General features: G+C 43.6%; 2 protein-coding genes across 2 annotated transcripts in view; one reads left to right on the forward strand and one right to left on the reverse strand.

The window, feature by feature from the left end:
• Window positions 1-14,925, forward strand: part of FBXL3 (F-box and leucine rich repeat protein 3) — a 51,707-nt gene that overhangs the window by 31,554 nt on the left and 5,228 nt on the right. The window lies entirely within an intron of this gene.
• On the reverse strand, window positions 1,719-9,854 carry CLN5 (CLN5 intracellular trafficking protein). Its single transcript, XM_052664445.1, has 4 exons — window positions 9,667-9,854; window positions 7,812-7,977; window positions 6,670-6,895; window positions 1,719-2,827 (listed from the first exon to the last, which is right to left on the reverse strand). The coding sequence occupies exons 1-4, from the start codon at window positions 9,783-9,785 to the stop codon at window positions 2,316-2,318; spliced, it is 1,023 nt and encodes a 340-aa protein (XP_052520405.1). The 5' UTR covers window positions 9,786-9,854; the 3' UTR covers window positions 1,719-2,315.

Genomic DNA, 14,925 nt, shown 5'->3' on the forward strand with positions numbered 1-14,925 from the left:
TCTTCACATCCTCTCCATGCTCACAGAAGTAGCTCCACAGAGCAGCACACAACATTGATTTACTGTGGTCATTTGCTCGAGCAGGGAGGCGTTTGCCTTTGATAGCTGAGACTTTAATCAGTTTGATCAGCTCCTTCAGCAGATTCTTTTGATCATCCTGGTCTTCATGTGTGTTTCTGATACTGCCACGCGTTCATCGTGTTTAATCACTAGGAACAATTCCTCCAGCATGCTGTCCTGTTTCTTCTCCATTTTATCTATTCTTTCTGTCATTTGGGAGATGGCTGAGATGAAAGCATGGGATGGCAGTAATTTTTGTTCTAAGTTTTGAAGTGTAAGAATCAGTTCAAAAACTGGGGGGGTCTTCTGTTTAGGTCCTCGTATCTATCAAATGTTACTACCAGTGTGCTGGCATACCTTTCCAGTGCTGTTCTTGTGAGCTTCTGCCATATATCAGGTGTACTCTTCACTCTCTCAGGATCATGGCCCTGGCATGGATCATTATGAATAAATGTGGGAACATACAGTGTTTCCACCATGGCTGTTTCTCTCAACTATTGGATGCCTTTCTCAACCGTATTCCATTCTCTCATCTCAGAATCCAGATCATCTTTGAAGGGATGTCTTCACAGCTAATATCATCGCAGATATGCCAGAAGGTGGCAACTGCATTCAGACATCTACTAATCCCTCTATCAATAGCTGAGTGTCAGGCAATGTTTCCTAGTTGGCGAGCTTTGCTACCATCTATGGACACGCTATTGGCCCCATTGTCCCAACAATGAAGCAACCAGGTGAGAACAGTTTCATTCGGGTGCTGTATAAACTCCTTTCTTAAGCATTGGATTTCAGTCATTTTCAGGGGTCGACTAATAGTGGTAACAGTAATTTCCTCCTCCTCGCTTTCTTCTCCATGTCTCTTACTTTTCTCAGTTGCCTTTCTCGGTGATGGTGGTTTTGGGGAGGGCCTTGCCTGGATCTTCTTCTACTTCCTCTGCTGCTTCTTCTTTCTGTTCTAGATGCAACGATGCCCATTTCCATTTCTGGCCTTCCACAGGGGCAACTGACATAGATACTTCCTGCACAGGTGCTTCCTGTGATCAGTTGGGCTTGACTTGGAGTTTTCTCCCTTTGGTTTGGATCTCAATTTGGAAACTCTCTCTCCAGAATATTATTATATAGAGCTCAGTAAGCACAAGCCAAACCTCAAATAAGCTGTTCCTCCTCTGATCTTTCTGATCTGATGCTCTTGATGTTACACGATAATTCACCAAATTGCTTTTAGTTCCTTTTAATAGAAGGTCAAATCACTGTGTATATGTGTGCTCCCCTCTCGGGCTGCAGCAGGCTGTTCATTCACCTTAAGCCTAATAAAACTGCATTTTGCTTCCCATATTGCTGATTAATCACTGTGCAGTAATAACATCCCATTCTGCAAGCAGCTTAAACAAACAAACAAAAAAAAAAGAAACCAGTGTTCCCTTGGAACTGATTGCGCTGCTACAAGTATACACTCCTGTGTATAAGCATCTCACTGGCCAAAGCAAAGGGAACACAGGCATTCTGAAAAAATGAGAGTAATTGCCATGCCACTCCAGCCCCAGCCAGGAACCAAATTTTGCTACTTCTGCAAGGCTTCATTATAACAGGCTTCATTATAAGATTACATTATAACAGGCTCTTTGCCTTCTATCTGTGATAGAAAACTGTCACACAAATTCAGGGAAGAAACATCTGTATTTTGCTGACAATGCAGGTGAAGGAAGCGAAGTGGTGACAAGATACCCCCCCACACCATCTAACACACTTGCTGTCTCTTCACCTCACCAAACCTCTCCTTCATGAAATGTGGAACAGCTCATAGGTTCCAGTCATAGAAACCAAAGAAACACAGTAAGGCACATACTGAAGGAAACAGACACTCAAGGCAGCCCCAACAGAAAGCAGAACTGGTTGCACCAGAAAGTCCTTGTACAGCTCCTGTCCCACATCCAGTGGCAGCCAGGTGCCAGCTGTTGCCATGTGTGGCAGCTGCCTCTTGCTCAGCCTCTAGCTCTGTAAGCCAGGTCTGTGCTTGGAGCCACACCAGCTTGCCCTTAGGCAGCTGGTGTTCGTACATGTAAAGAGCTGTCAGTCAGAGATCCCTGCTATTCAACTTGCAAGAAGGCAGATTCTTTTCTGTGGCCTAGCAAAACTTGCCCCAAACAAGTTCAATTAAAAGCGTTTTATGTTTCACTGCTAATACCATCAGAGGAGTGCTCCAAAATCCTCAGGCATTTTCTGGCAAAAGCACAGTTTAGTTCTGCTGTCAGCAATTAAACACCAGAAGATGTTTTGCTTCCAACAGGCAAAGGTACCTCCTCATAAACAACTTTGAGATAAGGGAACTTCATAGGTAAAAACCAGTATTCCAAGTTGTAAAAGAGGTAAAACTGATGATTCAAGATGACACGATCAATTATTTTTAAGAGATCCACAAAAAACGCTCTGACTGTCTTGTGAGGTTTGAAGGGATAGTAAAAGTCTCTTATAGCTGCTGCCAGCGTCTTGTTTCCTAGAGGTCCAAAAATTGATGTTTCGTTTCCCAGGTAAACAGGTTCTCCACTGAATAATATTATGCTGGTGTAGTTTGTTTGGATCTTATTGAACGTAGCTCCCAGGTCAGCCAGCTTCTGGTATGTTCTCAGTATGAATTTAGAGCATTCATAAGAATCAAACCATACAACTGATTTTTTTTCAGGACTTGCTTGAACTGTCCAAGTCTCATAGTAAATGCCTGTCTCATTGTCGTACTTCACCCATTTTGCCATTTCATTAAACATGGTTCCTGTAAGAGATGGAAATAAGCATTATAGAGATGAGGGAACAAATATACAGATCAAAACATTTTCTCTCCAGGTTCACCTCTCTTCTCTGCAAAAGTTTACCTACCACATTACCTATCTGCAGAGATGCAAGATATATGCTGGAGGGAGAATTCATACTCACTGAATAAACTAAAAGTAACTTCTTATCCGTAAATGTAAGTTGCCCAAATGGCTTTTTTTTTTTTTTTTTCTGCCATGTCTGTTATGGAGTTAGCTCTAGATCTGAATCCATGACAGGGGCGCAAACCCAGAAAGAGACAAAAGAGAGAGGGGAAAAAAAACTACCCCACTTTTTGCAGTGTAGCTGGCCCCGGGCAGGCCATGCACTCCAGGAGAGGGGGAAGGTTACGGAGATGGCAGAAGGGTCTAAAAAATATAACGGCAACGATCTGAAGAGGAACGGTAAATTACTACATCCAACAGAATTAAACAAACAGAAAGAGAAAAGAGTGTTCAAAATATGAGGTAGTAGACAAGTAGTCTTACGCTAGTAGACTGCAGGGAATGTAAGTGCTTTTTCTCCATGGCAAACAAAGAGAGTTCGAGTCAGCGAGAAAGAGCTGCTGGTGTCCTGCCAGGAACTCCACCTTTCTTCCTCTGCATACCAGGTCCTCCAGGAATGCTGCTCTGCTCCTCACCTCCCCTCTGAGAACCCAAAATGCCCCAGAAAAGCAGTCCATGGAACCAAAACATTAACTCTTTAGCACCCACTGTTTTACATGATGTTCTGATGTGGAATACTGACAACAAAAATCACAAAACCACAACACCTGTCCCTTGCTACTATGCCAGAACTTTTAAACTTCGGAGAAGTGACACTCATCACTGCATTTTATCCATGCAGACAAACAGAGCAGGTAGTACTATCTGCAACATATGCTGACAGTATTCACCAGAGCAACAGGTGTTTTTGCCCTTCCTATAATTGTAACTAAATTTTGTAATTCGAGGCCTAGTTTTTCATGCTTCTTCACAAAAGAAGGCTAAGTAACCTCTGACTGGGATAGCTGATACCTCCTCAGCCAGGAACGTCAAACTAAGCCAAAACATAGGAGTGGTACATGAAGACGAGCAAACTTAAATACTTAAGTTGTATATATGTACAACTGGAATACTTAATTGAAATCCCTCATTGCACTCTACAACCTCCTCATGGCACTCTACAACCTCCTGAAGGGAGATGAGGGTGAAGAGGGATTTGGCCTCTTCTCCCAGGCAACGAGCAGGACACGGGGTAACGGCTTCAAGTTGTATCAGAGGAGGTTTAGATTAGACATAAGGAAGAACTTTTTCTCTCAGAGAGTGGTCAGGCACTGGAATGGCTGCCCAGAAAGGTGGTGGAGTCGCCGTCCCTGGCAGTGTTCAAGAGGCATCTGGATGACGTGCTGCGTGATATGGTTTAGTGCTTGTGGTGGCAATGGTGATGAGGAGACGGTTGGACTAGATGATCTTGTAGGTCGTTTCCAACCTTGTGATTCTATGATTCTATGTTCTGCTGAAGAGCCATTTCACAAATGAAATGGGAAAAACATCTGTAACTCAGTTCATCTCTGCCATAGCACAGGGTGATGAATTTGCCTCCTCAAAACAGATGTGAAGTACAAGGCTCATCTGTGTGTTTTCCCCCATATTCTTAGCCATACATTTCAGCTCAGCTCTTCCCTCAGTCACTGCTCTGGGTACAACTGTCTTTGACTAAGATCCAACTATCACCTCACATTCATAACACAGCCACATTTTTTTAATGCAATACATCAGAAGGCAGTCATATGACAGCTTGCAACCTTGGGGCTGTTCTAAGCCACAGTTTCTTCAGCTGCAAGTGTCACTGCTGTGTGACTGTGCTTGGGCTAATGAGAGATCTGTGTCTGTCACTAATGCTGCCCTACACACAACAACAGGCTCTCACATTTATTTAATGTAATATCTTTCCCAAGCTTCAGGGACAGTGCTGCATGCTCCACACAGTCCCCCAACACAAGCTGTGTAGGTCTTGTTTCCAAGCCCACTCTTCATTACAGAAGACATGCATGTCACACTTACCCAAGGGAAGGCATGCATGCATGCAGGCAGATACCGCAGAGCAATGACAGCTCTGCACTCTTGTCTTCTCATGCTGCTCCTTTGTAACTTGTTCCTCATACTTCAGAGTTTTCAGGCTTCACAGTAAACATGACAATCTGTTTAACTGTCCACTACTTGGTTTAGAATCTGCATCAAGAACCGCACTTAGTACACTGTAGTTGTTTTTGCAGCTCCCTTTTATAATTCCTATCAGATTAGCTTCCCAGGGGGTATCATGCAATGTACGTCACTGAACAGGATTTGTCTCTCCTAACAAGACCAAGATGGACTTAACATGAAGTTCTGGCTTTAACAACCTTAGCTAACCAAAAATATTACAGGTTCATGCCTGGTTCCCTGATAATCTGTTGGAAGATGCTCGGACTGTCAGAAACTCAAACTTTAGATATCCCTGCCCTACCTCCACAAAAGAAGCATAACCCTATGTAATACTGTCCTGGTCAACAGCATTAAAAAAAAAAAAAAAAAAAAAATCAAAATGCTTCATTGTGGCCCCTGACACTGATGACCAAACATCCATTAGGGTTCTGAAGAGGAAAGAGGCTTTTTATCAGGTCAGACAGGTCATAATTCTGTCTGCCTGTGTTTGTACACATTCTGCCATGGCAACTTTCAGAATCCTAGTCAAATTCAGAGATGCCACCTTCCTATCAGCTTTGTGGACATGGGAAGCTTGCTTACAGCCTCAGACAGTAACAATACCTCCAGAGGCACCAGTGCCTCTCTTTACTTAGCCATTAAATAATCCACACAGACAGAGACCGCTACAAATTCCACAAATGTATGAAATATTTATCTTAGTGTTTGCGCAAAACAATCTAACCACATCAGGCACTGAAGCCTTTGGTCACGAGATACAAACTCACAGGAAAGCAGTTTCACTACTTAAAGAGCCACCTAGAATTTCTTTGCTAAAGCAGCGAGAGAATGTAGAGACTGTGCCCAACACACACCCACTGTTATCGGATACTGAAGGCTGCCTTGTACCGCTTACTACATCACCTTTAGAAGTGAGTTGTTTTATTCAAATCCTCAGGAAGCTTTGTTCACAACTCGTTCACCGTATTACTACTGTCATCAACCTTATTTATTTAAATGACCTTTTCATTTTAGGATTTCAGTTTTCAGTATATACCAGGAAGTTATTCTGGTGATCATCCATGAATTTAGCGGAATAAATCCTGGTTTTGTTCTATGACATATAAGAGAAAAGACCTTTTACTAAGGACATTTGCACAGCTTTTATGACACAAAATGGGGAATATGGAAACTGAGATGAATATTTTTTACATCTATGAATATTCTTAAATATGCCTTAATTACTTATTTGGTAATGCACGTTTTTTCACCGGTTTTTCCATTCTCAGCAGTCATCTACTCCTTCACAATAGAGGGCTTTGTTTTGATGACAGCATGTGAAAACTCCATGAGTTCTCTGTATAAGCTATTCTTCTATTCTTATAGTGAGGAGACTCAAGTGGTTTTGCATAGCAACTTCCAATGACACCCACTTAACAACACTTCAGTGCGTCTTGTTCAAAAGGCGGCATCCTCATATCCCTTTCTGTTATAAAAGTAGTGCAGAGATAGCATTGAAATGAGCAGAATCAGCCACTTACATTACAAATAGCCATAAGTGAAAAGACACTTCTTATCCTGAAGACAAAGTTGACTGCATTTTATAATATTTGCAACATCCAAAGCATCTGAAATATACCTGATATTTTGGTCATGAGAACAAGAGTTCCATTTTCCTTCCAGTGTGCATCATCTATTCCTTCATAAAAGCAAGCAGCTCCCTGGTTACACCAGAACGGTGCATCCATTCCAGGTCGGAGATGTGGAAACGTGCAGTTCCCAAGCTGGAAGAGCTCATACCACTCCATTGTGTAGTTTTTGCCAGTTAAACTGCTCTTAAAACCCACAGCATCATGCATAATTTTCTGGAAAAGAACAAAAACTTTAACAGAAAGAAAAATAATTCTATAAAAATGCCAGCAGCTTGACCAGCACACCAGATCAGATACTTCAGAGCAGGGTGGGAAGAGGGGGAGTGGCTCCTACTCCCATTTTCAATAGTGTTGATGCACAACATACTAGATGGAATCATGCACATACTTCTAACACGGAATCAGGCTGTCTCAGTGCTTGTTTATCTATCCATCGTGCATTCTGTTATCTGGAGGCACTCAGTGGGACCTCAACATCAAAACCCACACTTACTTTTGATGCTTACCTCACAAAGGAATCAAAGAAATAAGGAGCAAAACTGCATTAGCAGCAACAGATCTTAGCAATGAAAGCCACAAAACAACTGAGACAAATATTTATTTTTAAAGCTGTACAGTAAATTCATACATTCAATCTCATTTTAACAAGTAAGGTAAAGACATTTGAAGTTATCTCTATTTTTGGCTCTGTACTTTGTTTTGATGTTGCTGCTTTATGTTCATTAATATTTCTTTGTTCATTAGGGATCAAGCTCTGAAGCTTATGTATGCTAGTTACAGCTATAAATACTGTTGAAGTTGAAATTCTATCATATTTGTACAACTCCACCTAGACCTGAATTCATCATAATCAAATCATAATATCCAAGAAAATGTACTGCTTCTGCAGTAAAGAAACTCAAATTGTAATGATGCATGTATATTAAATACTCCCAGTGTGCAGCTTGGTTGTGAAACACACTCACACCCACTGACAATGATGGTCATACTCTTTTCTTTTGCTGAAGTGAATTCTGTAACTTTTCCCAGAAACTTACTGTTCTTTAGTAAGTTTCACATTATTGACCCTGGCTGTTAATTTTGTCTGAATCTCCTGCTACAGCTTTGCTAAACAAAAACATCACCTTACCAAATGTCCAAGTAGGTCCCCATATTTAAATTCCCATACTGGAGCCTGTAATCGATACACTTCAATAACATCTTCTTCTTTCATGAGTGGAATAGCAGAGCCAGTGGGACAGAAAGTGTAACGAGCTTGGCAGTAAGGATCACTTTTTGGACGGAAATCAAAGCGCCTGTATTGAGAAAGAGAAGCACAGACAATAATAAGCACAGCTTCACTGCTGGAGTCATTCCTCTAACTTCCTAAAAGCCTATGTCAGAGGGCTCAGGTGTATGGTACGTCCCAAAGCTAGACACTGTGATATAGATGATATAATGCTTGGAGAGTACAAGTCTGTAATACTGCTGAGGCACACATAGGACTCACAAGTCTTTCTTTCCCCATCTCCTTCAGATTCACTCACTGTACCTCACCTACAGAAAGGTTCTTATATTCCTGTTAAGAAGGTGAAAGCTAGAAAGTAAATACACAGCCAGAAAACAGACGCCAGCCATACATTTAAGTCCTATTTCTAAAATACCTTAAGTTTTCATTTCCCCTCCCACTGCATCTGCACACGACAACAAGCAAGTTATGAAGCACTAAAACACTGCATTTCTGAGCATTAGACTGAAAGGTCTGTACTGTGATTTTGACCTATCTTGCAAGTACTGAGCTTACTGGAAAATCTGGAAGACTCCAGACTGCAAAATCAATTCCTTAGGCACTACCTGATGTAAATGTAACTGTAGAAATTATACTCAAGCTTTCAGAGCCTCAAATATTCAGTAGATTTTTTACTCAGAGAGTGGTAAGGTACTGGAACAGGTTGGTCAGATTGCTGGTGGGTACTCTATCCCTGGAGGCATTCAAGGCCAGGCTGGATGGGGCCCCAGGAAGCCTCATCTGGTGGGCAGCAGGACTGCCAACAGCAGGTGATCTTTAAGTCTCTTCCACTCGAAGCCCTTGTATGATGCTATGTATTAAACAGCAGTTAAACTGTGTAACATCTGCCTCTACAAACAGCAAACTCCTGAAAAATACACAACTGTGTAGCCTTCCTTCTGAAGGGGCTCATGCAAAGCCCTGTCCATTCCCTTCAGCTTAATGCAGTAATACACAGTCCCCTGCTTTCACCAGCAGTGCTGGCCTTCTGGAGGTAAGTGCTGTGTAGCAGCAATCAGGACTTTATTTCATTCCACTTATCATAAAACGGAATATGAAGTGAATTTCGACCGCAAGCCAAACCAAGGCAGCCTGATTTCCTCACAACGTTTTATTAAAACAGGAATTTCACTCAGAGGGTGGTGATGCACTGGAACAGGTTGCCCAAGGAGGTTGTGGATGCCCGATCCCTGGAGGCATTCAAGGCCAGGCTGGATGTGGCTCTGGACAGCCTGGTCTGGTGTTTGGCGACCCCTGCCCATGGCAGGGGGGTTGAAACTAGATGATCACTGTGGCCCTTTTCAACCCAGTCCATTCCATGATTCTATGATATGATTCTATGAATTAAACAAGCACGTCTGAAGCAAGAGCTCTCATTTCTACAGATAGAGGAAGGAAAAAGGCAGCTCTCTGGCCAATCCCTGATGCCTGTTCTCTTACTTGTGAGCTCACCATACCAAGCACAGCACTAGCAACAAATCACGTAAGCCTACTGTTATTAAAAATACGAATCTCTGCATAGCCCTCCGTAATTTAGTGAAAACCACCAGGCACCCAGGAAAGCACAGAGGCGTTTTCAGCCCCGCCTCAGCCCCGGTCCCCGCCCCGTCTGTCACAGGCCGCAGGTCGGGAGGCGGGGCAGCCCCACAGCGCGCCTGCGCCAACGCGGGCGGTTGGGAGCAGGGACGCGTACCTTCCCCCCCTCAGCGTCACTCACCTGTAAGGCACCGGCCAACGCCGCTGCGGGGCGTGAGAGCCGCCCGAGAGGCACGGCCCGCAGGCCGCCGCCAGCAGTAGCGGTAGCAGCAGCCATCGGTGGCGGATGGCGGAGCTCATGGCGGCCCGCAGGGCTCCGTGGCGCGCCGGGGGCGCTGGCGGCCGACTGAGGCGGCGGCGGGGCCGAGGGAGGTTGGGCGGGAGGGGGCCGCCCCTGCGCCCGCCCACGCAGCCCGGGGCTGCCCGAAAGGCCTCGGCCGTGTGAGCGGGATCGGCTGTGGAGGGACGGACGGGCTGTAGAGCGTGGCGGGCCGCGGCACTGCTACGTGTGGGGGCAGTAAAGCCGCAGGGGTGACGTTGTTCTCCTTCCTCGCGCTTCGGAAAAGTGTGTCTTGAATCGTTCTTTAAAACGTGATGCTGCGTTAGGCACCAGCGTACAGCGTTAGCTGCGGGCAGTGGGTGTGGTGCTGGTGGGTTCTCACAAAATACAGGGGTTTGAAGGGAGCTCTGAAGATAATTGAGTCCAACCCCCTGCTAAAGCTGGTTCCCTACAGTAGGTTACACAGTAGGTTATTCCAGTTGGGTCTGGAATATCTCCATAGAAGGACACTCCACAGCCTTTCTGGCGGCCTGTCCCAGAGCACAGTCACCCTCACCATAAAGATTTTCCTCATGTTGGCATGGAACTAATTACTTTCCAGCTTGTGTCCATTGTCCCTTGCCCTGTTGCTGGGCTTCATTGGAAAAACCCTGGCCCTGTACACTCGTCTCCCACACCTTAGATATTTATAAGCGTTGATCAGATCCTCCCTCAGCCTTCTCTAGCTGAATAGCCCCAGGTCTCTTAGTCTTCCCTCTCAAGAGAAATGCTGCTGGCCCCTAAACATGTCTCTGGTCCTCAAGGTGCTAAAAGTTTATCTGTTCTTTTCTTGGAATGAGTCCCCAGTGCACCTGTGAAGGAAGACAGAGTATAAATGGAAATGAAGGAATGTGCAGTAGAATACTCCTATGGAAAACAGCAGTGATGTGTGCTACTTAGAGTTTCACTCAGCTGCATTTGTATGTTTGTTATTTGTCTCCCCACAGCCAAAGACAATTTTGCAATGACTGAATACGAAAACATCACGTGACTGAATGAGGATTTCAGTTTCTGGATATTTAGGCAACTATGCAGTTTTGTAATTTAGCTGTGCCAACGGTTTATGGGCTGGTTTGGCCAAGTTCCCTGACCAGCAGGGCGGAGGGATGTCACAAAATCCACGCCTCCGGAAAGGGAAACAGGGGACCCCAAAATAATTAAAAACAGCGGCAACGATCTGATGAGAAAAACTAATTTACTAAACCTAGTATCGGAATGCAAAATAACACACAATACATACAATATAATTAGAGTTGAAGCTAATAAATCAAATATAATTTTAGCAGGCTAGTGTGTGGTTTTAAATGCTACTTTGGAGCTGTTTCACAAGGTACATTGAATACCTGCCTTTAGAACTGGAATTTATCCAGAGGAACCTGAACCCAGCACCAAAGGAAAAGACAAGCTGATTTTAACAACTTACAGGATAGGTATTATATAGGGGCTTATTCTCACATTTTTACAATGCTGAGATCAGTTTATCTCTGGCTAAGAGATACAATGGCCAGCAGCATCTGTGCAGAAAACACACTTTTTTCCCCCCAGATCAGTGGAGTTCAAACAGGAATTAGAGTCCATGAAGCTATTAGTGTGAAAGGTAGATTATGTTTTGCAGTGGAAATATCCACTATTTCTGTATGTAGTGTAGGACAAGTTGTTTTTCACAAAGAAAACTGAACAGAGTAAAGCTGAGACTGGGCCATTCTGACCTAGGTGGAATTGGCACAGGCACTAGGTAAGGTAGTTATATAGGGTGGGGGAGAGTCTGGTACAGGACAGAACGAATGCTGATTTTGAAAATATTGTCCTCCTATCGCCACAGAAAGTACAGAACATACCTAAAAACAATGGGTTGTTAACAGACATTGTATGGAAATGTACTGTAGCAGCAGCATCGTAAGACTGTGAGCCTGAGACGCTCAACCAATGAGTGCCAGGGAAGGCACTGGACCCAGGTTTTATAATGGAATGGATTTCACTGATTAGGTGCACAATTTCTCCCTTGTCAGTACGGGGTGTGCACCCTTTATTGCAATAATGAATAAACTGCCCTTCGCAGAGATCTTTGCCTGATTAGAAATTTTTATCTTGAGCGTGTTTCTCACATTAGGTAGCTGGCATCTGCAGTGGGAGTGCTGGTTAGTGCACTGCGCACTTCTGACTGCAAGGAGTCAGAAATACCACTGCTCCTTTCATGTGAGCTCCTCGGGAACTATCTGTTCTCTACTCAGCACTAAGCTAGAATATATTAAAACCACCAAATTTGAGGTGAAAAACCCTGTGTCTTATGTAAAACTGCAGAATATGCTACTGAATATCAATTTGAGTAATGCTGAAATTACTGAAAGTGTTCAGAAAATTGTAAGGCAGCAGGGCTATTAACATCTTCAGTTATCTATATGTCTGCATCCTACTTCATTGCTACCTGATTCTGTATGGCTTGTCTTTTAAATATATGTAGTAAAGTACTATGTATTAATTTAATACTACATAAAAATTAGCTGTACACACATGGATTTCTATATTTCATTTTCATGTATTTTGTCTGCCTTATAATGATGCCCTTTCTGCTGTTTATTAAATAAAATACGAAACTACTTGTTTCCTAGCTTCACCGTCATTCAAGGTGCTAGTCCTGTTCAAAAACATGAATTAGTGTGCAATGTGACAGTAGTTCATAGTTGTAGAGATTTTTATGTGCAACTCTTGCAGTGCTTCATGAAATAAGGGAAGCATAATTTATCCCTTTTGTAAAATCAGAATGCAGAGAAGCAAAGTGCCATAATGAAGGCGCCAGAACTGCTCATTAGCCAAACTAGAAATACGATGAACCAGTTCTTAGTTGTGAGCTCCACATGTTTGCAGTTCAGACTGCTAAGTATGCATTCAGGCACTGCAGTGGTTGCTGGAAGTGTTGGTCAGATGACTAAGATGGCAAAGCATACTGAATTTTGGGTTTTTTTCTTCATGTTTTAGCATTTTTCTATTTCACTTCACTGCATCCAACAGGAAACTTTCACAATACAGTATTGTTTTTTTCTTCTCACGTAAGCTAGGTTATGTTATGAACCATGCTTTAAAACAGAAAGTAAATTATTAATGAATTTCAGAATAAATACACTTGAGCTTAAAAAGCTTATATGCCAGCACTTTGAGTCAGCAGCTGCCTAGTTAAATATTTAAAACATAACAACGTGCCCTTTGTCAACTCACAGAGCTGATCTCCATCTTGGTCCACTAGCAGGCTCCAGGGAAAAACTGAGATTAGTCACAAATATCATCTTCTGGACTTGATCGGATTCCTATGTTTTTCTAATTGACTAGATTGTTTCTTTGAATTACTGAAAGATAAATATTTTCCTGAAACAAGAAGACTCTATGTTTTCCAATTATAAAACAGTATTTTATTGTCTCTGCCTATGAGAATCACAGTGTGGAGCAATGAGAAAGGAGAAAGCAAACCCTGTTGCAGTTTGGAACAGCTACTTTAGTTCTGAACATCAACACTTGTCAGGCACTGGCACCCTAAATCTGAACCTAACCGATGGCAGCAGAGCTGTGAATCCTCTTTTCCACTCCAAATAAATGTGTTTACTTAAAATCAGGCACCAAATGTCATTCATTGCTTGTTCTACATCTCGAAGTGTCAGGGAGCAGCGGAAGCAATGCTGCTTTGAAAGGGAGGATGTCATCAGGACATCAGGAGATCAGACCAGACATACAAACACACCTGCACCATAGCTCAGTTCACCTCTGGATGCCCATGGGGTGTATGGCCAAGCCCCAGCTGAGGCTAGGCAGTCATTAGGGCTGACAAGTGCAGGCAGGGCAATACTAGCAGGTTTTTTCCCCCATCATAGTGTTTTCACACCTTGGAGAGGTCTGGTTTAAGAGGTGAACCCATTGTCAAATGCTTTCATTGCTGTTTGCTGTTGTAGACCTTGCCCAGAGAACACTCACGAATGTTGGGCAATGAAGCTATGAAGGCGCTGGAGTACTAGTTTATTGAGGAGAAACTAAGGGAAATGGGCTTGTTCAGTCTGGAGGAGGCTCAGGGGAGACCATACTGTGCTGTATAACTACCTGAAAGAAGGCTGTGGTGAGGTGAGGGTTGATCTCCCTTGTAACTAATGAGAGAATAGAGGGAATGGCCTCAAGTTTCACTGGGGAAAGTTTAGGTTGGATATAAGAGAAGATTTCTTCTATGAAAGAGTGGTCAAGCAATAGGGAAAAGGCGTAGGGAGGAGGTGAGGTCACTGTTGCTTGATGTGTTCAAGAAATGTACAGCTTTGGCACTGACGGGCACAGTCAGTGGACATGGAAGGGGCAGGCTGAGGTTAGATTTTGTAATCTCAGAGGTCTTTTCCAACCTTAATGATTGTATGATGCAAAGCTAGGGCCTCACTGAGCCTTTTCCAGGTCCTCCAGGGAGCACAGCTACTTTCAGGCAACAAGGGGTGTTGGGTTTGTTATTAGGCGACTAACTGGGGATTCGGGCTGTCATGGTGCAGGCAGCTGGACTGTCTCATGATAAGCACATATGGGAGCCATTCAGCATTGTGGCACGTGCTTGGAACAGTATGTCCATTGGCCTTGAGGAAGAAACTAAATGAGGCAGAAGGAGCTGAAGGACGAAGATAAGGAACAAGAAGATGGCCGCCACCTGGAGATGACCACCATGGAACAATGTAACAATGAAGGGCCAATGGTTGGACTGGTGCTGGGCAGCCTGGACTGATACCCACCAATAAGATTCTGACAAGTGGACTCTGGAGGGTATATAAGATACTGCTGAAGTTCAGTAATCGCCATTTTGCAGCATCCCTCATATTGGTGTCTGTGTTGTAATGGTCCTAGCAAGGAGAGATCGCTAGCCCCTGCAGTGAGGGATCCTGAAATGGTGGCATGTCTGCAGCAAGGGGAAATGCATCTTTTGGAACAACAGTCAAAAATCCACAGGACACACATGTTCTCGGCTTCAGCTGGGTGGCTGCTGCTCCTTCATGTAAGCAGGCCAGAAGAGAAATGAAACCTGAAACAGACAAGCCTGCTCCTTTGAAAACCAAAGAACACCTAGACTTCCCACACGTCTTAATGATACGTAAGCCCTACTCCAGCTAC

Source organism: Tympanuchus pallidicinctus, unplaced genomic scaffold, assembly GCF_026119805.1.
Source record: "Tympanuchus pallidicinctus isolate F22 unplaced genomic scaffold, pur_lepc_1.0 scaffold6, whole genome shotgun sequence".
Taxonomy (NCBI): Eukaryota; Metazoa; Chordata; class Aves; order Galliformes; family Phasianidae; genus Tympanuchus; species Tympanuchus pallidicinctus.